General features: G+C 34.3%; 2 protein-coding genes across 4 annotated transcripts; both read right to left on the bottom strand.

Moving 5' to 3' along the window:
* On the bottom strand, window positions 584-4,733 carry LOC109725280 (protein OS-9 homolog). Of its 2 annotated transcripts, none has more exons than XM_020254402.1 (8): window positions 4,566-4,733; window positions 3,880-3,956; window positions 2,591-2,803; window positions 2,434-2,505; window positions 1,576-1,691; window positions 1,403-1,469; window positions 1,219-1,325; window positions 584-872 (listed from the first exon to the last, which is right to left on the bottom strand). In XM_020254402.1, the coding sequence occupies exons 1-8, from the start codon at window positions 4,678-4,680 to the stop codon at window positions 734-736; spliced, it is 906 nt and encodes a 301-aa protein (XP_020109991.1). In that variant the 5' UTR covers window positions 4,681-4,733; the 3' UTR covers window positions 584-733. The 2 variants fall into 2 exon arrangements, with proteins under 2 accessions (XP_020109991.1, XP_020109992.1); XM_020254403.1 differs by having other exon boundaries at window positions 595-872; window positions 2,591-2,794; window positions 4,566-4,731.
* Window positions 7,441-20,995, bottom strand: LOC109724848 (U3 small nucleolar RNA-associated protein 21 homolog). 2 transcript variants are annotated; one of them, XR_002220095.1, is made up of 19 exons: window positions 20,797-20,995; window positions 19,056-19,083; window positions 17,676-17,776; window positions 16,819-17,022; window positions 16,448-16,691; window positions 15,850-16,025; window positions 15,314-15,396; window positions 14,832-14,904; window positions 14,276-14,341; window positions 14,111-14,153; window positions 12,581-12,720; window positions 12,187-12,399; window positions 11,369-11,453; window positions 10,998-11,292; window positions 10,344-10,599; window positions 9,943-10,165; window positions 9,501-9,715; window positions 8,862-9,097; window positions 7,441-7,959 (listed from the first exon to the last, which is right to left on the bottom strand). XR_002220095.1 is itself a non-coding variant. In XM_020253790.1 (19 exons), exons 1-18 carry the CDS (start codon window positions 20,920-20,922, stop codon window positions 8,948-8,950), a joined length of 2,721 nt encoding a protein of 906 aa, XP_020109379.1. In that variant the 5' UTR covers window positions 20,923-20,995; the 3' UTR covers window positions 7,441-7,959; window positions 8,915-8,947. The 2 variants fall into 2 exon arrangements, 1 of the variants encoding a protein (XP_020109379.1); XM_020253790.1 differs by having other exon boundaries at window positions 8,915-9,097.

Below are 22,935 nucleotides of genomic sequence, written 5' to 3'. Positions count from 1 at the left end.
TGAGCTTTTGTATACCACTTGACTTCATAGTTCGTTGCTCTACGGATACTTCTATTTCATATGGTCATGATCTTATAGTAGAGCGATATTCTTGATGATTGACTCATCCATAACATGTTTATAGTAGATGATCTTGACTTTAGTTGACTTCATAGTCGATGATACTCGTATCCTTACATGACATGATTTGACATTAGTTAACTTCATTGTCAGTGACATACGTATTTATACGTGACATGATTTGACATTAGTTGACTTCATAGTCAGTGACACAGCCAAACAGTCCATCCGTGTAGCTCAAACCCCCCAATTTCCTGGGTCGAAAAGCACAGTAGCTGTTCTAAGATGGGGTTCTGAGGTTGAAAACAAACCCCCAACTTTTTCAATTTTCTCATAACTGGATCTGAAAATACTAACAAAAGCATTAAGATAAATTGAATACATGGTAAATCTCTCTCAGTGGAAAAAAAGAAAAAGAAAAAGAAAAAAGAATAGAAAAAGCAGCTAAATGAATCTCCTAACACCCTTTTTTAAGCCTAAACACATTCTCATCTAATTATCAAAGACGACGCAGCATGATCCCTTCGTCAGGCAGGAATGATCAATCAAAGGTAAGTTTAATATACTGGTGAAAATTGTTAGATACAACATTGATTTTATATCTATAGTTACTATCTATGTGATTGTATCTAAGCATTTGGTCATCGAAGGAGAAAAACAGAAAAGTTTGAAATCATGTAGCATAGCTTTCAGATTCCTCGGTAGCTAGTGTAATTTGGGTTACTTTAGGGCTGTTCTCGACCGAGTCTTTAGCGTCCGCAGGCAACTGGTTGCAGTGAATGAGCCTCGTCGGCCTTTCTTGCTGATACATTCTGTCAACAGAGAATATAAAGTTAGAGCGAAAAAACCGAATTGTAAATCCTTTTTTTTCGTTTTTGCAGAAAAGTGACACTTCTTTTTGTTTCTGCAACTCTAGCTTTTTAACTTCAGGACCGACCCGCCCCTCCTTATACACAACAATTCATAGCTTTGAACAGTCGGTGCCCGCTTTTGAATGATTAATGCAGCAGTTTTAAAAAAAAGCCTACTTGATGTATAATCCAAAATTGTCACGTGCATCGTAATTTACAGTAATGGATTGATAGCGAAGAAGTTAAGTTTCCACGGTATCATCACAAGGACTTTACGAAATTCTGAACTGATCAATTTAGGACTTACGGGTGCTTGCAGAGCATCGGGCTTTGCACTGTGACGACATATTTGCAAGAAGAAATCTCCTTAATTGAACTAATTATTACAGGGGATTCCGCGCAAACAAATCTAACCTGTAGGAAAGAGAAGATACATAAGAAATCACGCATAAGAACTACACAACGAGTGGTACAGTTAGTAATTCTTCTACCTCAGTTTCCCTAGGTTGATCTGTGAGGTCACAAGTGGTTCCATTTGTATACTGATGTGCATGATACCTGCCAAAATCAGTTTTATTTTTTTCAGCATGATTGCTCTAATTGATTTTAAAAGAAACACGTGATCTTTACATACTTCGGTTGTTTTTTAAGGGGATGTTTCTACCTTTGAGAGGCATCTCTGGAGCGAGGATCTTTAAGCATAAAGGCATCAGAATCTTTCTGGTTGTGAGCAGCTGTTCCATCAGGGTCGAATTCGCCCAACACGAATTCTTGAACAACCTTCAACAGTAACAGATTTTCAAATTATTTAAGTTAGGTATTGGGTAATCGCGTGTAATAGATAGCTGATGATAGCAGAGAAAAATAGAATAAAAATTACTGAAAGTATCAAAAAGTATCCAAATATGATGTAATGACAACATAATCATTGGCTATACGATCTGTAGCTAATAAGGCAGAGGGCATAGAATTGGAAAGAAAACACGGTGGAACTTACAAATATCACTAGCATAGAATGGGTCTGGGAATTGTTAAGTCGCAATACAATAAGGCAAAAATGTACAGACCGCACCTGATCGATAGCATATTATGGATTGAATAACTATAGAACTTTGGGCTCCACTCTTCAGGTCCTACCGCCATTGTTTAGCATCGGAGGAGTGGAGCTTCAAAGCACATTCGGATTTGTTTTGTCGGCTTTATAGCCTCAAGATGGTTGCTTTTAGAGAATGCATTTCCAAACTAAACCAAAGAATAACTCTACTCAAATAGCATTTTTTCAGAAGCTCCTACTAGACCAAATGACCACTTAAGCATCTAGAGAAGGACGATTGGGACGAACTCAACAAGAATCCAACAATGCTATCAAAACCTACCACCAACCTTTTTTTTTTTTTCTCTAGCCATCCTCTGCCTACCAAATCAAGGAGTTGATTTATACTAAATCTTTTTGTGTGAAATCATGACAAAAACGACAAATCTATCAACACAACAATAACGGCAAAAAGAGGAAGTAACTGACCTCATTATCCTCCAAATGAATTTGCCTTATTTTTCGGTGATAACAGAATTCATAAGACCACCAACCTTCGTGCTACATGACAGACAAAAAGAAAAAAGCAGTTACAAGAAACTGCCACAAAGAAGAAGAAAACGAAAAAGAAATGAAACCCTCTTACTCTATAGAAGCATTGATCCTTCAGAACATCAAGCAATTCATCTGGTGTCTTCAACTTGATCCTTCGGTCACTTTCTACAATAACATTGCTTGAATTCTGTTGGATAATAGACCTTACCGTTTTGGTTTCCTCTTCCTTTGGTAAGAAACACATGTAATTTTGGCCCTCTTTATTAGTCATTACCACGGATTCCTGGCCATTCTCCTGCAATTTCTATTGTCATGCTAGCAACTCAAAATTATAACATACACTTAAATCAAGTACACTATTAAACTAGGCATAAAGGCGGAAAACTATAAGCTCAGTAACTAGAATCACAAAACTGGCAAGGTTGGGCAGAGGGAAAAACTGTTCCAGTAATATGGTTTTACAGCTTCCAAAAGAAAAATTACCGTAACTCCTAACAGTATAAATGTATAATGGTCAGTAAATTGACAGAGACCATCTTGTTGAATACATATAAAAATATGTACTCCCAAATAAATAAGCAACCTTCGGAGTGTTTACCAGAAAGAAGGAATGATGCTCTCAAATAGGGTGGAGATTTCTGACAAATACATGAGATTTTTAATGCGATCTATATCCTACTTTTCAATGGCACTTCAAAATCAATTTTCTTGCTCATCTCAAACATTATTAAGTGTGTCAACTAGGCTGTAAATCAGCTCGATTAAAGCATACTGGATAGTGTTTAAACTTACTATGTTGTTCGATCGACAACACTGAGGCCAGTTAATACATTTTCTTTCAAGCATTGATCAATAGGCTCGCTTTCAAACAAAATTACAAACAGAAAATCAAAATGTTAAGTCTCTTTCTTCTCTTTTCCAATCGCCCAAAACAAATGAAATTTGCATGACGTTCATCTCCACTTGCCTAACGGATTAGTTCTTACTATGTGATTGATTGTGGAATAGAGGTGTGAAAAGAAATTAGGCTGTTAGAAAAGGTATAGCATGATTTAGTAAATGAAAAGGGTAAATGGTTCATCAAAGCTCGGAATTGTAAGGCATGATTTAGTAAATAGAATATAGATTTGAATTCGTAGGTCTTCACTTCGTATGTCTTTTCCCTATTTATTTCCTCTTCGTCCTAATCTCCACCTGCAGGATATCAAAATGAGACCAGAGCATTTGAGAGTTTAAGTAGTACTTGCGATTGATTTGATAAATGTGATCTCTGATAGCGAAGATGTGTCAAGATCTTATAAGAATAGTAGCCTATTTGCAAGCGAAGATTTAAATACAAAACGAATAAGAGAAAACAATGAAAAGAATAAATCCACTTACGGGATGAAAGGGTGAATCTGTCGAATGAAATTCTATATCATATTTTGGTTCACGAGAACTCCGCCCAAATGCCACACCTGAGAGTCAAAATTAAGAAAAATTACTAGGACAAAAGAGAAAAACACAGAATATAGCCAAAAGGTTCAATTCCCACAGAGACATAAACATGGCCTTCCCCAACATTTTGCACAATTGAGTTCGCTCTCTAAATTAAGATAAATATACAAGAAACCAATAATCTACACCCATGAATGCAATGCTATTATTAGTAAATAAACACATAAGATCGGCTACTTCAGAGCAAGCAAGTAATAATTCTCAACTTATTTGAGGCAATATAACAATAGCTACATAAAACACTTCCATCACAAACATCCAATAAAATATTTGTTCCATTTCAACATCAATATTTTTGGACGAATACCAAATTGCAAATTGGTGTTCACATGCGCACAGCGTAGTAAAAATCCAAACTTCAGATACCTAAGCCACCATTTATTGAGCATTAAATCGCAAGCCCAAAATCTTAAAAAAATCCGAGCTTGAACAAAACCCAGATCATATTTTCAACAGATACAACATTCTACGGCACAAATTGAGATCAAATTGGAGATAATCATTCAGAAATTACGAAAAAACGCACGAAAAAAGGGGGCGGAAAAAACAGGTGGGAAAAGGGGGATTACCCGAAGACGATGTGAAGATCTGATCGGCGGAAACGGCGACGATGAGGAAGGGATTGGAGGGGGAGAGGACGAGGAGGAAGAGGAGGAGGGAGACGAAGGGTCTCGCGAATCCCATCGAGGAGGCGAGAGGGAGAGGAGAGGAGTTCGATCACCTCCGCATCCTCCTCGGGCTTTTTTATAAAATGCCCCTCAAAAATTTTAAAATTGAGGAAATAACCCTGTCAAAAGTTTATTTGGAAAAATAACCTCCTTTCGCTACGTAGGCGCCAATCAGATTTTTGCTATAAATACGGTGAATCATTCACCGCCTTCACATATATATAATAAAGGCGGTGAATCATTCACTTGATTCACCGCCTTCATAATATATATGCTACCGCCTTTAGTGCGAAATACTCTAAATTTATTAAAATTTGTTTAAGTCTTGAAATTAAACACAGATAAGACAGTGAATCATTCAACTCTATTGATAGCGGCGACACACAAATCAAAATATTTTTTTTCTCTTAATTTAAAAGCAAATAAAAAAAATTAGTGGCGATAAAAAAATATATATTTGAAAGAGCAAAATAATAATTTTACATCGATATCGATTGTTCATAACAATTTACTAGTTACAGAATTTATCTCTATTGATATATTTGAAAGTATTTATAAAAAGGTTTTTTTATATATATTATCCTTCTAAGTGGATAAATAAGAAAATTTAAAACTTTTATAAGAATTTCCCCTAAAATACATTATAATTGTCAAAATAGTCCTTTAAAAAATTTATTTATAAAACCAGTCTAAATGATTTATCGTTTTTTAAATTTGATAAATTATTTACTATTTTTTCAAAACGTTAAAATTATTTTTACTATTTAATGTTATACATTTTTAGAAATTTAGATGTAAAAAAATATAAGCTTGGCAAAAGCGATGATTGATTAATCGCTTTCTGAAAGCGGTAAATCATTTACGACTTTTGATTTTACCATCCAACCTTATTAATTTATTTGATTTCAATCAGTGAACGATATATATATATATATATATATAGAATTAGGCTACTATACTATCTATAGTACCGAGCTCCGGTACTATAGTGTTTGTTTTCGATCTTTGGGCATTCAAATCAACAAACCACACCGTTAAATATGATCTAGGATATATGAATTTCTTAGGAATAAAATTTTAGTTTTTTTCGATATCGTTTACTTAATAAATAAATTATATCAAAATGGACGGTGAAAATTGAATAATCTTTAAAATTTGAGTATAGGACTTTTAAATTCAAGATCAAGAATGTTAACCTTAATCTATATAGTTTAAAGTATTTTCTATCAAAATTTGAAGAAATTTAGATTCTTCTACACCGTTAAACTCCAAACTCGTCATAATAGCCATTGAAAATTGACAATTTTGAAATAGTTTGATCATAAAGTAAACTATGTCGAAAAAATATGAAATTTTATTTCTATAAACTTTAAATACCCTAGATCAGTTTTAATGGTGTGGATCGTTGATTTGAACGCCCTAAGATCGAAAATCAACACTATAGTACCGGAGCTCGGTACTATAGATAGTATAGTAGCCTAGCTCTATATATATATATATATATATATATATATATATATATATATATGCAGAGAGAGAGAGAGAGCGCGCGCGCGCTAGGCTCCTATGCTTTTGAAATTACGGAGGTCTTCCGTACTGGTAAATTGTTTTCAATAATGGACATCTAACTTGGCGATCGGTTTCGTTAAATATAATTTACGCTATTGAAACTATTTAGATGCCAAATTTTATAATTTATTAACTTTATTTGTCTAGCAAACGAGTAATCTAAAAATGAATGATTGAAAATAAAAATTTTATAAAAATTAGTGATAAAAGACTTAAATTTCAAATCAGAAATATTGAACTTACTATTAATATTAAATATAATTTTTTATTAAATTTTCATATAATTTGGATTATTCTACTCTCTCTCTCTATATATATATAAACTTTAAAGTTTATGCAAATAGCTTATTTTAATAAATTTATAGTTACAAGATAAAGTATGCAAACTAAATTTATAGATATAAATGACGCATTCAAATTTTGAAGTCCAGCTGCCTTTGACTTAAATAAAACAAATTAAAATATTGGATAGTAAAATTTAAATTTTGAAAAGTTGAATAACTAAATCAAAATGGTTTATAGTTCAGATAATTTCTATACATTTTTTTCTTTTTTTTCTAACAAAAGGATAAAGCCAAAAAAAATGTACAAAGACCCCTGAACTTCAAATCTTTTGTAGATAAGTGCCTGAACTTTTAATTTGGGCAATAAAACTCTTTAAATTTTATCAAGTAGTGCAATAGACCATTCTCTTCGATTAAATTTATTAATTATACAATGTATAATTATTTTAATCGTATGTATTCCATATAGTTTTATAAAACTTCAAAACACCAAAAATTTATTTTTTGTATTTTGTAATGTAAAGTAGGCGCTAAAAAATGACGTTCGATTCAAAATATTCTTCGATCATCATGCTTAGCTTAGTACCAACATTGAAAGAGAAAAATACTGACTCAAAAATTTGCTTTACTTTTAATATCACGAACAAATTAAAAAATTAGATAGTAAAATCAAAATTCTAAAAAATTAGATAGATGATTGAAAATAGTCCATGATCCTTAGTCCCGATAAGTTACATTCATTTTTACCGAAAAATAAAATTCTACATCAAAAACCTTTTTCTGTAAAACTATGTTTTTTTCACAAACCAAACGGACGAAAAATACTTTTCCAACTGAAACCTGCTTTCTCGAATGATTTCCAGCAAACCAAACACCCCCCAGAGTGATAAGATAAGTAAGAACGAAATCTTTCTCTCTGAATATTTAAGACCTTGGAATATATTCAACTCTCTCGATTTAACATGAAAATTTGATACATAACTCAGAAATTTTGCCATTATAATTAGATTACAAATATAATGACCATAAATACAACTTCTAACAAAATTTCACGCCGCAACATACTTGTTTAGATATCAAGAAATTATACATTAATCAAGATCGGAAATTCGATTCATGGTGAGATTTTCACCACGCAGCAATAGATACTGGTAATACCTACAAAATACGCGATTGGCGCCCAAAATTTTGCATGGTTTGTGTTGTTCGACGACTCCTCAACATGTCTGTAGAGATCTTCGTCTCTATCGCCGTCGAGACTATGAATGGTTTCTGGGCAGATGAAGTTCAGTTCACTGTAAATCTCCGAAGCGGATCTCAGTTGACAAAAAGAAGAAGCTATCAAGAAGTGCTGATGAGCTGCGAGTCTCTCTTTAGATAAAGGGAAGCGCAGAAGCAATACGGAGCTGTAGCTGGAAATAGAGATTGTACCTCCTAATTAGCTGCAAAGTTTAGTGAGATACTCAATTGTTAGCAAAGATTTAAAATTTAAAAAAAAAAAAGGCCAAAAAGGTGAAAGACCAAAAGTATAAGATGACAAGTAACAAGAAAGTCAGTACAGCTGTCAGAAAACTAATGATTTTAGGGTAGGAATTCAACTTTAAGTTATTGTGAAGTATAACTTATATTCTCATTATCCAGGAACCAGATTTAATCAATGAGGTGATTCTCTTGAAACTTTCATTAGCTCCAATCTTGAAAATTCTCAATTGTCGAGAATACATGTTTCAACTAGTACTCTTGAAATACCTTATCTATTATTGTCACATCACTAACATGTTCGCACCTTTACACTTTGCGAGATATAACATATGTTCACGTTGTATATATCATCGGCAGAAGAAACAAATCTTTAGCCAATTATGTGGATCAGGTATGTGACTCCATTTTTTTTTTTAACGTCAACTTTGTCTTGGGTAAGTTCCCTGTCAAACTAAATGCATATCATTCATTATTTTCCAATTCTCTCCAACAATTGATGCATGAAAACTTAATTATCTATGTTAGGAATAAATAATATAATTGACAGAAGGGTTTTAGATAACAAGGCAGCATAGATTGAATTAGTAAGGGGCTTCTTTTATGAGATTGACTTGCATCTAGTGTAATGAAGGCTATAACTCAAGTTAAATTGGAGTGCTACCCACTCTTTGGTCACACTTGCTGCTAAGAACTCAATACACTTTCATTTTCAACCAACAATATATGAAATAAAAGCAGGAATCTAAATTTACTAGAAAAGCTAGGAGGCAATGCCAACTTTTTCCTGGATTATATTGTAATTCTGTCATGTCTTGAAATTTTGTTTGGAAAAAAAAAACACTCTAAAATGAGCATCAAATACCTAAGGCAGCAAAGCATAGGCTTGGCATGAAATTAACTGCAAGGAGAAACTACCCTTGTGTATGCAATCAGAGAAGGAACCCTTTGCTAGAACTGTGAATTGCTAAGAAATGTGGCCATGCATCTTGCACTTTGAAACATTTTGTCTATCCGTTGCCAAACCGAGCTTTGAACTTCTAGAAGCTTCTTCGCCTTCGCCTGTAAAATTGAATGGTGCCGCACAGTTTCACCGTGTATCTGTTTCCAAGATTCGGTAGAGTTTATGTTAGTAGGAAGCCAATAATTTTCTTACACCTAAATAATAGTATAAAAAAACAATGCATTAAAATCATACTTTTCCTATAACATAAAACAGAAAAAAGAAGTTACAGAAGATTCTCAAGCAACAGGTGTTACGGTTCCAATTTAAGTAATTTAGAGGCCAAACAAGGCTAATTTTCCATGTTCAATTTCTGAGATTCGCTTACCCTGGAAAGAACCACTTAAGTGTAGCTGCGAACATAAATTACTTTGCCGTACTTCACAAGGCCAAAATAAGCTTCATTTGATGAAATAACATTAATCTTTACAGTTCACATCTTAAGGCTTAATTAAAAGCACGCGTAAAAAAGCAATGAAACACTAAATAACCAATACATACCTTAAGAAACAACCTAATAACAGCTTGAATAAACTCGAAGTTATTCCTGGCGGAAAGCTCATGAATGAAATAATCCAACAGAAGTGCGATAGAACCTAATTCAGGCCGCTGGTCCAGATTTTCTAGATTGCCGTCATCTACTATCTGGAGCAATCGCAGTTCCATATCCAGAGATGAGGGAGATAAACTTTTAATGTACTCCGTAAACTCTGAAACTGCAGCTCAAGAGTGTAAATTCTGAAATCAGCAAGTAAACCTTGAGAAATAAAACAAAAGGTTTAATCAAAATAGATGAGAAAAAGATGATGATGATGGGTGGCTTTGAAATTTTATTTAACAAAGATGGCGGAAGAAACAATAAGCCTATTACTTGTTTTACATGATTCTCCTATATATTACATAATAATAGTATAATTGCAAATAGGTCACTCGAAATGCTTACAGTTTTTTGTATCTCCACAGGACTGTAACAGCAGAATGAATCGCGAGGTTATATCAGCAGTTTTGTTATGATGCTTCAGGCCAATATTTTTTCGATCTTTTTCTTCACTATTGGCATCAGAATTAGGTTTAAATACTATTTCTCCGGAAAGAGACGGAGTAGAGGGCAAGAAAAAGGGTGCCTTTTCCGGCTTTTTCGGTGGCTCAACTGGCTTGTTACGAACCTGAATGCACCGGAAGTAGAAATTACAGTAGATGAGACAAGGACAAATAAAGCCACGTAATAAGACATGAAATAGCATAATAAATCAAAAGTAATACATGCATAATTTGAAATAGAATTATATTTAACTCATATCCATGTGAAAGAGCCTATATATTGACTTAAATAGCCAAACTAACCTTTATAATGTCTAAATTAGTCAAATGTTGCCACTGGCTCCTCGGAAGCAAGGAGAGTGTGATTAGATTAGGTATTTGGTGATCAATATGTGCAAACGAAGAATTTTTCATTTGGGACTGGTTGCCTGAAGCTTGAATTGATTCTTCTTCGGATCCTTCTTTCGCAGAGACAGATGGCATTTGAACATTTCGTACATGCTTCCCACTTGCATAATTATCTATATTGGTGGACCCCGAGAACATAGCCTGATTAACCCTGAAAATTCAAAAGACGAAAGTTCTGAGTCTACACAGCAAAAGAAAAGCACAAATAGAAATCATTATAGCTTGTAATCCTAACCAAAGTAAGATAGTTCAAATAAAGAAGCATGAAAAACCAATAAAGTATCCTATTATTGCTAATCAAAAAGAAAAAAAAAAAAAAAAAAAAAAAAAAAAGGAGAAGTGGACTTACAATGCGAAAAAGAAAAAGCAATTTTAGATCTCCTTTTATTAGTCTATAATACAAATCTTTTGGACCTATATAAGTTGTCTACAGTGCCTGTTCTTGACATAATATTACATGAATGAGTCTTAAACTTCTGTTTTCAGTTACAGAACGTGCATGCTAGCTAAAACTGATGCAATCAGCAAATAAATGAAATGTAAGCTCACCAAAGATAGACACCATTCTGATCAACATGAGTAGTTGCCAATACATCCATAGAAGGTGACAGAGATAGTGCAGTTATGGACGCATCGACGCATATTGCATCTATCTGTCTGGCCAATATGATATCCCATATTCTGAGAGTTCCATCCATACCAGAAGACAAAAGCCACTTTCCATCCTCACTAAAGCACAAATCGGTAACTCGATCCGTATGACCCTCAAAGTTACGAACCATTCGCAGTGCCACAACATCAAACAGGCGAAGAACCATGTCATCTGCCACAGTTGCAAGAAGTCCTGAAAACAAAATAATGAGATTAATCAATTATATTCTCTTCTGGATAGAATGAAGATATTGGAGATTGGACCATACCATTTACTCTGTGATATACAAACTTCACAAGAGAACGTCCAACTTCCTGTCGAGCTGTTAGTCCACGACTTTTGAAATCCCACACCTGAAACAGATAATAAGTTATTTATTGTAGCTTGAATAATATGCATGATCATGGATGGCACTTCAGAGATCAGAAAAACAAAGAAGTGCACATTTTCATGTGGAGAATAGATAACAATTCACAGTTAAATAGTCCTTGTTATGAATTAACTAAGCATTAAAATTGCTCTTTGTGTCATGCCAAATTCAACCGCATTAAAGACTCTGAAAAGGTTCTTTGCGGAGAATTGAATACAATGCTAACCAAGAGAAATATATCAGCAATCTAGTACGAGTCTGTACATTGTGCACATACAATAGTTTGAACGTGGATGCACTCCTATTATCATGATGTACGTATTATGTCAAACTACATATATTACTTTAAGCGCGGATGCACTCTTATTATCATGATGTACTCGTGATGTACTCGTGATGTCCTATTCTATAAATTAATAATACCAAAATTATAGATTGTATCTAGCGCAGTTTGCTAAGGGCACGATGGTTGGTACACGAGTTCTTAAGCTCGAAGCCTAGTTGCTCTACATTTCTAGCTAAGCTCATTTCCAAAAAATGAACAAAGTGGAGAGCTTACTACCTTTCTCTCTCAAAAAATATATAATATAACAAAATCTGAATATCTTTTTACATTCTAACAGATTCGCTCCAAAATCATTTCTATGTTTGATGTTACAAAAGGAGAGTTTAAACAGAAAAAACTGAGCTGCATATTTAGAAAAAAAAAAAGGGACCTTGATATCACCATGATACCCTGCACTTATTAATGAACTGTTTGTAGCATCACAAGCAATTCCGACTACTTCTCCATCATGTGCACATTGTCTAGGTTCAAGAGTATCAATGTAGCTGCCTCGGCTGATTCCCGATTGCAGGTTAAATCTTTCAATCCAACCACCCTCAGTTCCCAAGACAGCAAAATTACCACATGCACTTATTGTACAAGTCTGCCGCACAACATAAAATACAGGCGATAAATTTGACGGAACCATTTAATCCATATCATTAGAGAGTTTTGAATAAAATGACAATATTTTCTCCACCAAGTTTTAGGACCAGAGAAAACTGTTATCTTTGTTGTTTTGAAATCAAAACAATAAAACCAACAAAGTTAAAGGACTGGTGTACCTTAACAGGTGATTCAATGTCTGCAGATGGTGTCAGAATATGCTCACCAAGAACAAAGTTCTGAAGCCGCCATACGTATGCCCGTGGAGTATCCATGTGACACGTCACAACATTGCACCAATCACGCTCACGTATCTCAGCTACAATCATTATTTTAGTCTCAAGTAACAGACAAGCATAATAGTTGAAAATATTTCACTAACCACAATATCTATAATTAAGAGAATGCATTTGCAAAAGAACTATCAGAAAGATGAATACATAATATATCGCCAGCAAGAATAAGAGAGACTGACAAAGTAACATTAGATTATAACTAAACGCATTTGGAGAAACTTTTCCACCTTCCATCCATTCTGAATTTTTGCTTTTCAACAACTTCTTGTAATCTATCAACTGATGTATAAATTTAACCTAGAAGCAAAAATCTGCTTGGTTCTTAAATGGAGACACTTCAATTTATAAACAAGTTCTGGCATTTTTACGAGCATCGATTCGTTCTTCTACTTCTGTTTCATATAGCTATAATCTCATAGTTGTAAAATTAGCAAAACTAACTGATAATACAGCTGCATCCAATTCCCAGCAACTACACTACAGCATAACAACTATAATGGAATCATAATAAAGTATTATGCAGAAAACAAGGCAGCTGGAAATAATAAAATGACCACTATCCGGCAGACAGGAAAGTCGACAAATAGGTTTCACAAAACTAGCTGTGTTTATGGCAAAATACAGCCATGTAGAGCAATTTTAAATCTTTGTATTTTAGGAGTAGGGCTACTATACTCTTATGAGTATAGAGCCCTTCGTACTCATAAGTTGTTTTCAATGTTGGGATTTTCGAATCGACGATCCACACCATTAAATATGATCTAGAGTATTTGAAACTTCTAGAAAATAAATTTCGTAATTTTTCGAAATCATTATAAAGTCCATCAAGCGGGTATAAAATGAACGGTTAAAATTGAACGACATCCTAAAAATGGATGATCAGATCCTTCAACTTAAGATCGGAGTTATTGATCTTTATTTAGGTAGTGAATAGAATTTTCTATCAAAAAGTCAACCTATTCCGATTCTTTTTCACCGTTAAATTAGCAAATATCTCATACCGGCCGTTAAAAATTGTCATTTTTGTGAGCTTTTGATCGTAAGGTAAATAATATCGAAAAATTATAAAATTTGATTTCTAAAAGTTTTAAATGCTCTAGATAATATTTAACGGTATGTATCGTCGATTCGGAAGCTCTATCATCGAAAACAACTTATGAGTACGAAGGCGATCGAACTCATAAGAGTATAGTAGCCGGACTCATTTTTTAGATACTCTAGCTTCTTATGCATACAAAAAAAGATATAATTCAGCAGCTGAAAAGCATGTTTATGAGATCTTATATCACAATTACTCGCACATGATTGTTCAAATACGAGACTTATCTTTGAGTGAAAGCAGGTACACTGGTTACCGAAACATCATGGAAATGCATGACATTGAGAGATATTAATTGAAGCAAAAATACATACCAAAATCAAAAGCAATGACAGGCCTTAGCTTGATCTCTTCTTCCTGCGAACCAAAGACAAAAGGAGAAACCGATCATTGAAATTTGTTTTTCCCATGATACCCAAGCAAAGGGAGAAAAAAAAAAAAGAGAGAAAAAAGAGAGAATGCAGATTACTCCATATTACCTTCTTTCCAAGTTTCTTAGCTCTTTTAGCCACATGGCGCTGAGACAACTCTCTGCTTTGTTGGTCCTGCACAACAATTCTGATATTTAGTAGCTTTTAGGCATTAATATTTGTTTTTATGATCTAAGCACATTCTAGTTAAAACAAGGCATATGCATATGCACTTGGAATATTCCAAATACTTTAAGCAAAATCCCAAAGAATCCCTACCATTCGGATTAAGCTGATTGGGACAACAATTCATAAACAGACGAGCATACAATTCTTTCAGCAGAAGTTCTAGTGTCTTATATCTGGAATAACTATTGCAACCTACATTTCATTACTAGACAAATTCAATTATTGTCAACAAACTACAAAAAAACAAAGTGAAGTCAACTTGGATAGTTTAGCATTTGAAACATGTAAATTGGTTTCGTACAAATATTTTTGGAGAAGCTCAAACCAATGCATCCCAGAACACATGATATTAGTTCCTTTAGAAGAGGGTCTTGTCCTATTAAGGTTATGTTAGTAGAAAAGAAGAATAATATTAAAGAGAACAAGTGTATAATACCTGGATGACAGAGAAGAGACGGAAGGCACGGTCTTGCCCGGCAGATAAGAGGAATCTTCCATTTCCATAGAACCTATAATCGAACCATTATGAATAATAAAGCTTTATCATTCAACAAGAATGCAGAAATTTATCCAACTACTGGGTAAATTTTACCATCTGGGTAGTTTAATGCCAAGCAACCTGGCAGTACCGACCTATAATATAACACTGTAGCAAGTTCTGATCCAATATATTCACCCTCAAGTCATGAATTTTGAAAATAAAGAATCAAACTCTGTAACAAATTGTTGATAACTCCACAAGCACTAACACTAGAGAAGCTCACAAGAGTACCAACTTGTCGAAATAGATTTGCAGCACAATGCACCAACCATTGTAAAAAGTAATTTCAATCAAAAACTATCTCTGAAAAAGTAAATCCAAGATGAGTGGATGTTGACTAGAAACGCTTGCAAAAAGAAAGTGATGGGACTCTTTACCTCACACAAAGAGGTGGAGCACTATGGCCACTTCGAAAACGTAAAAGGCGAGCATCTCCATCATTGTTATCAAAAATCCACATCTGGAACAGAGAAACAAGTAGATTATGCAGATTAAGCAAGACTGTTTAAAGGAAGTGTCAGTGCCAACTCAGATTAAATTAAGGTTGAGATGCTACTAAATTAAATGCAACTTAAACCCAGAAAGTCATTGTTGTAGTAATAGAAGTCGTGACTATAATATAAAATAAGCAACACTTAATTTTTTATATTAATATATACTTGTCAACAAAATATTATTTCAGCTGATCTAGAAAGCAGCCAAGAAATCTACACAAGTTGACAGAAAAGCATATTTGAGTATCCCAATCTAACTTATAGCACTGTGAACACTCAGCAACTCGCAAAAATTTGCATAGGGTGAGGCTAAAAACCAAACTTCAATATGTTTCCACTTTCTAGTAGTATCACTCTTGAAATCATTCATAGAATGGAATCATTTATATATGGCAAAAGTATTAAAGGTGAGCCCTTACTTTTATTGAATTATCTGCTGCAGAGCTCATAAGAACAGGCTCATTGGCAAAAAAATGCAGTGACACTATTGAGGCATCATGAGCTTCCCTAATGACAGACTGAAGCCTTTTCTTCTCAAGATTCCATATGCTAATCAGACCTGATGAACCTCCAGAAGCTAGAAGTGGTTGTCCATCTGGTTGTACAGATAAAAAGGAAGAGAACTGTTTGTAATAATGACATAGAGAATGAAATCTTAACATACCAACCTTTTGCATTCCCTAAATTTAAGAAATCAACCTAGTTTGCACATTAGAGAAACTTCACATAAAATCAAGGTAATCATTAAGATTTCTTACATCATGCACTAAATTTGTTGTGAATCATACATTCCTGCATAGCACACTGAGAATATTCCTAGTCCAAGATTCAAATTTGCAGAAACGTAAAATGTCGTAAACTAGTATGTTACGCCAAGAAACTACAATATCCACAATAGTTGAATAAACACAGTTGAAGCGAGACCAAAACATGAAGCATTCTGTATAGGTCAAATTCAAAGGTGTGCCGCATAGAATAATTTGATACTTTCAACAAAACACTAGATGAGCGTATTACCTGTTCTAAATGACAATGCAGTCACAGAACCACGAACAGAATGCGGAAATGAAACTAACTCTTCATCATACCGCATATTGTGTACATGGATAGTTCCATCAGAACAGCCAACAGCAACCACATCCAATGCAGGTGATGCAACACAACAACATACAGATGAATTCCAGCCTTTAAATTCGTAAAGTTTCTTCTTCGTGCTGACATTCCATAGTTGCAGTGGACCTTCTTGACTACCAATGATGACCTGATTCAGAATTAATTTAAGTCTGAATTTCCAACTGAGTAATATACTGTGAATTCATGAATAGAGTTCAAGTCTTGATGAGGCCTCAGTATAAACTCTGGGAATTAAAAAATGACCCTGCATCTACCTTATTTAGATAAGTATCTGGATGCGTTATGCAGCTTGGAGAGAATTTGCCTTCTAAAAGTATATGCCCAACTGGTTCAAGGTTAGGCTCCCTTCCTTTAAATGACCAAATAAATATGTTACCCCTAATATCTAGGCTCAAGATATGTTCTCCAAACAAGAATAATAACTTGACTTTTTCTTTGTGTTTGCTCCATGTGGCTACCTGATTGGAAGTTGAATAACAACAGTAAGTTATGGAGGGAAAAGAAATAGTTGATAAAAAGCCTTAACAAACACAGATCAGATCATGTTCAGCAATGAAAACATGCCCGGTGTACATTGTGAGAATACAGAATAATTGAAAACATGAAATATTAAGGAAACAATTATCAAAAAGAAAAAAAAAAGAGAAGTTAAGAACCAAAGGTTAAGAAATATGCTGTGCTAATAGATGTTCAGACAAGCATCATAATGCAACAAGTTCTGTCCAAAGTGCTAAATATAGCAGTGGTCTGAAGCTATAATTAAATACTAGCAACAGCTCTAGGATTGGCAACTTCCTCAAAAAATATAGCCAACTATAAAAGGGTACAATATACCATACAAGCAGGCTTCAACTGAAATAATATCCTTATAAAGCCACAAGTTGTGCATAAAGTACATCAGACAACTATGAATCCTGGGTAAAACTTCTATTAGATGTCATTTTAGTATACAAGCACCAGAAAACATTCCAGCTCCAAAAAAATGAAAAAACAACAAATATGAAGGCTTCAACACCCATTGGTAGAAGCAGCAGGAAGGAGAGTCAGAACTACTCATCTTACTTCAAAACAACATAAAATAGTAATGCAAAAAAATATTCCTCTTGTTAACCTGCTGAGCACGTTTGAACACTCCAATATCGCTTCCGTACGCAGCAAAAGTATAATCTTTGCAGGATGCAAGAGCACGGATCTTTTTTGGCAGTTGAGGTCCTTTTGAAATATTTCACACACATTATAAGTAGAATAAAAGAGAACTGAGAAACAGCAAGGAAGCACTAATAGCATGCAACCATGGTTAGTTTGATAAATCAATTTATAGCTACGCAATGTCCAGAGATGCTTGTCATAAGTGAAAAGGCCTAAGGAAAAAGTAAAATCTTTGTTATCAAAGTAGAACTTATTTAGTTCTGCTTATCAAACTTCAATACTAACTTCCCTTTTATAAAAAAGGATGGCATAACCATACAGAACTCACTATTTTTCATTGATTATTTGGGCTGTATCTTAGAATTAAGCTAATAAACAATTTGAGTTATTTGTTTCATAAAGGATGAATTCCTCCATTAAATGGAAGCATGGCAAGCTCGCTCAACATTAAATTAAAAAGAAAAAAGAAAAAAAGAACTTGACTTCTGCTAAGCGGCATGGATGTACCTAATATACACACACATCAACGAATAGCCAATAAACACTATAGCTAGCACAAGTGCGGCACAGTCCATCCATGTCTCAAACTAATTAGTCTAGATACTCATGAAGTTGATATTAGTTTAAAACCATGTGTAATATCATTATTTAATCATTTAAACTCACATGGAAATTTCTTTTCACCTTTCCTCCTAGTTCACTATAATAATCTGTCCTACGTAAGAAGGGGAACACGAAGGCCTTTACTAAAAAGCTGAAATCTTATATCGTTCTGAATAATTTAGCTGAAATTAATGGGCTACTATTGAATCAAATGCTTGCACATGATTACCCAGAAGAAAATTTAAGAGCCTTTTGACGGAGGTTGCATTACCCAAAAAGAAAAAAAAAAATAAAAACCTACACCAAATTGTTGTAGCAATCCGAAGAGAGAAAGTGCTAATAACAATTATAAGTCCAGCCCTTAGAAGATGTTAGTACATCTAAAGAAACTGAAATGGAGAGAGGATTTTCATGTGTTAACGAGATAGACTTTGTTTAGAACTAAGATAAATTATAATATGGCAAATGAACTCTCTCATTCCCTGGATTCTTGTTGTTATCTTATTTCTTCATCAGGTTAATTTGATGTACATTTGATTTATTCTCCAAAGAGAAAATAGAAAGAAATACATTACAGATTTTGACATACAAAAAGAATTAACAAGGTTGCCAGTCAAAAAACTGAAAGAATAAACAACAAGTCTACTTGAACAGAGATTTTCAAATAAATAAAAAACAAGGTTTCAAGCATGACCAAGCAATCGATGAAAATAAATACTAACAAGATATTAAACCTTACCGGAAAGAACCAAAGTCAGCTTAGCACACTGCAAGAAAAATAAAGCTAATGAGTCCCAAATTACTGAAAGCAAGAGTGAATATGCATTAATATTCTTAAAAAAAGGCAGCGTTTGGTTAGGGGATAGGGATAGGAATAGGCCCTTATCCCCCCTTTATACCTAAACACTAATTTTTTACCCGAGAATAGTAGTTCTCGGTTATCCCCACCAACACCTCCATTTTCTATATAAAACTACCTAAAATTGTTCCTATCCTCGGGAACAACCCAATTTTCATCCAAACACTATTTTTCTTATCCCCATACTTGTACCTATCCCTGTAATAGCTAGTTCTTGCTTATACCCGAACCAAACGGTACCTTAAGGTTATAGCATGAGCATAGAGACAAAAAGATAACGACAATTTATCTATGCAAGCCACATACATAAAAGGACGACATAGAAAAACATGTTTGGAATCTCCTATGATACATTGACTTGAAAGCCCCTGACATATCCACAGTCTATTACAATATTTTGTAATGATGCTGATTGCTGAAGCATCCAATTTGGGGCTGAATTTTTGAATTGAGACACTTGTTGGCACACCATTCTATAATTTCTATTAAGATCACAATATTATTTCTTTCCATTGATTTGATAGCAACAATTGTGTGCCCCCTTGGGCAACAAATCCTACAGCGAAATCAAACAGGAAGCAAATTTCACCCTGACAAATGCCAATTTCAACGTGTTCAGATCTGAACTAAATGGCAGATGAATCTTCCACACAAGAATTTCGTTTGACAGGATCTCATGGATAGCTTTCTTCTTGAATCAACTATAGATTTGGACTGGTATCTAGCAATTGGTCACTTTGCAACCTTCAGAGAAGCAAGAAGTGCAACAAACAAATACCATTAATAATGTCGCACTGGTTTTTCGTGCTAATACTGTAATTATATTCAAAATGTACCATCTCTACTTTATGTAGTAAGGTTGCTACTATGGGAGAAGTCATACCCATCTCTTCCATCCCCCCAACCATTCCCCCAATTCCTTTAAAAACTAAGACCTCAAAATTTTAGGTGTCACCATGAATTACAAAGATACCAGTAAAACCAGGCTGAGGCTCTTGTTGAAATTTCCATCAAATTTCTTGTCCAAAGCATACAATATATTCACAACAATGAAATTGCTCTAAACAGAACATAGCTACCTAGTAGCTTTAGTGTCTGTTTGGGTCTGCTTCTACTTTCAGCAGCAGACACCTATAGCAAAGCATTTCGCAAACAGAAAAGTCCAGCACTTCTGTTGTAGTGGGAATCAAAAATGAGATTTTGAGGCCCAAAACCAAAAGCTCCCATTTGGCACTTCTACCTTTACTTTATAGAGAATCTGTTACCAGGATTTTAACATAATACATACTTCTAAAACATCTGAAACGAAAAACTCCGAACAACATGTAATCTATAAGTTGTTCAAAAGTCTAAAAATCCCATCTTTCTCAGATACTCAACCACAATTAACATCACACACCTCACAGACGACTAGAAACATGAAAAATAACAACATAACTACACACAAAACATCCAAATTCTATAAATAGACCCTGCAATCAACTCCTCTCTACTTTCCACAAAAAGAAACCTAGGGTTTACGCTTGTCACACTATCCCCAGCCCAAAAATAAGCATTATTTACCACAAAACTCATAGAAAAACGCCCAAAGAGAATCAAAAGAAGGGGAAAGAGGGCTCACGTCGTAGATCTGAAAAGCTTTTCCGACGCTGACGGTGACGAAGGTCTCGGTGCCGAGCCTCTGCACGGAGAAGGGCACGGGGCCGGTGATGTAGCCGAGGGCCCTATACGGCTCGAAGATCCCCATGTAAAGGGTTTCGGGGCTCCTTCCGATCTGGATTATTAGGGTTTCGGAGGAGACGGGCGAGGGTTTGTAGGGTTTAAGAAAAAAACAGGGCTTCTGTTTTCTACTAAAAGGGCAAAAAAAAAAAAAAAAAAAATGCAAACAACCCCCTAAACTTTGAAGATTTGACAAAATACTACTAATTAATTTTAACAATTAGATCCCAAAACTTGTTAATTAAGCACACATTCTGGAAAATGTTTTGCGTGTGATCTTATCAAGCTTCAAAACACTTAGAAAGTAATAAAAAATAAAGATGGATTTAGCATATACTTCACTTCTTGTGCTTTACTTTTTTTTTTTCGTGAAAACAAAAAAAAAATGTATTTTGAAGCTTTACAAACTTTTTTTTGTGTTTAGTTAGTAAGTTTTTTTCAATTAAATATTAATGAAATAAAATTTTCAGTTAAGTATTCAAAACTTTCTCTTATATTTGATTAAACTTTTTTTTTTTTTTCTGTTTCAACCACTTTCACGCTTCTACATTAAAATAACTTCTTTAAAACTCGTGCTAAGTAGTAAATTTTTTTTCACTCCAAATTACGAAAGTAGAAAGGGTTGAAGTATATGGGTTGGGGGTCTAGTTACCAAAATTAAAACTTTAAAAGTGTATTTGACAAAGTCTAAAAGTTTAGGGGGTGATTATACTAACACAATACCCTTACTTATATATAGTTTATTTGAAGCCAAAGATATTGTTGTAAATTTAAGCTCATGCGGGGCTCGAACCACGGACTTTATAGTTAGTATTTGAAAAACTAACTACAAAACCCTAATCCTCCAACTCTATAGATATGTTAGGCTTTATTTAGAACTGCAGAGAGATAGAATTGCCATAGTGGTTACCATATATAATATCGTGTTCTGTATATCGTAATAAATCAGATATGATAAATTTCTGTGGTCCCATTAGAAAATATAGAAGTGTATTCTTTTTTTTTTTTCTAACTCTATTTTATATATTAGCATTAGATGGATTTCAATACCAAACGAGCCCTTCTTCTATTAAACAATTTTAAAACTAGATGGAATTGGATCAAACTCATAATTAAAATTTTTTGTTCTATCCTAAACTTAAACCCGAGCTTCCAAATATGTATATAAAGAAACACAAAGTTTGAGACATGAACCTCAAATTTAAACCAGATCGATAATTGAGAACCCTAGTACTAGTCCCAAACCCCCCAAGTACCTACTTTGGACTTACCTTTATCTGTGTATAAAGCAACAAAGACCATGACATAATATTAAACAGACAGGCTATGAGACTTCGAAGATTATCAGTAATCTTAAACACGCGAGCTCCCATCGTCTGGCATATTGCCATGATGATGATTGTTAATTGTAGTGGGGCACAGCAACTCTGCAACGTGGTCGACTTGTTGCCTCATCCACGTATTCTCATTTTGAAGGCGTCCAACCTCGTTGAGAGCATAATTGTAACATTCTTTAGGAAATAGTAGTCACACTGGAGCTGGTTGTTGTTGGCATATAACTGTTCGTATAAAGCTTTATAAACCATTAAGTCATCATAGTTGATATCAGCAACATCAAAATTAAGAGCTTTCTTCAAGCATATAATTGCTTGATGAGCGGCCTTTTACTCTGTTAACTCAGCATTAATATATTTCTGACCAAACCACTTAAAAACCTCTTCAGTTCTATCAAGATTTTCAACTTTTATTTCAACACATCCCACATACAATCCGTCAGAACCGAACATTGCGCCGTAATTACGAAGAGGAAGGCCAAGGACCTCAAGTATCTTGATAAACAATTGCTTATATGATACTGGTAGGGCCGCCATTGTCCTTTAAACTTTAAAGAATGAAATGAAGAAGACGAGAAAGCCACTGTTAAGTTAAGGCATAGAATGACCAAATGCAAAATAATTAATATTTCTCTCTTTCTCTCTCTTTCTCTCTCGCGCGCGCGAGGCCCCCGCAAAACCCGGAGAGCTCGCCGTACAAACACAGT

This window comes from Ananas comosus, linkage group 19, assembly GCF_001540865.1.
Source record: "Ananas comosus cultivar F153 linkage group 19, ASM154086v1, whole genome shotgun sequence".
Taxonomy (NCBI): Eukaryota; Viridiplantae; Streptophyta; class Magnoliopsida; order Poales; family Bromeliaceae; genus Ananas; species Ananas comosus.
This window is presented reverse-complemented; position numbering and strand designations above follow the sequence as displayed.

Coding starts and splice junctions, on each gene's coding strand:
- LOC109725280 (XM_020254402.1), bottom strand. CDS start 4,680: ATGGGATTCGCGAGACCCTTCGTCTCCCTCCTCCTCTTCCTCCTCGTC. Junction 2,804..3,879: donor CAGATTCACCCTTTCATCCC/GTAAGTGGATTT, acceptor GCATGACAATAG/AAATTGCAGGAGAATGGCCA. Junction 2,506..2,590: donor AGGATCAATGCTTCTATAGA/GTAAGAGGGTTT, acceptor TCTGTCATGTAG/CACGAAGGTTGGTGGTCTTA.
- LOC109724848 (XM_020253790.1), bottom strand. CDS start 20,922: ATGGGGATCTTCGAGCCGTATAGGGCCCTCGGCTACATCACCGGCCCC. Junction 16,692..16,818: donor CAGATACTTATCTAAATAAG/GTAGATGCAGGG, acceptor ATTCTGAATCAG/GTCATCATTGGTAGTCAAGA. Junction 10,600..10,997: donor CAGAATGGTGTCTATCTTTG/GTGAGCTTACAT, acceptor TTGAATTTTCAG/GGTTAATCAGGCTATGTTCT.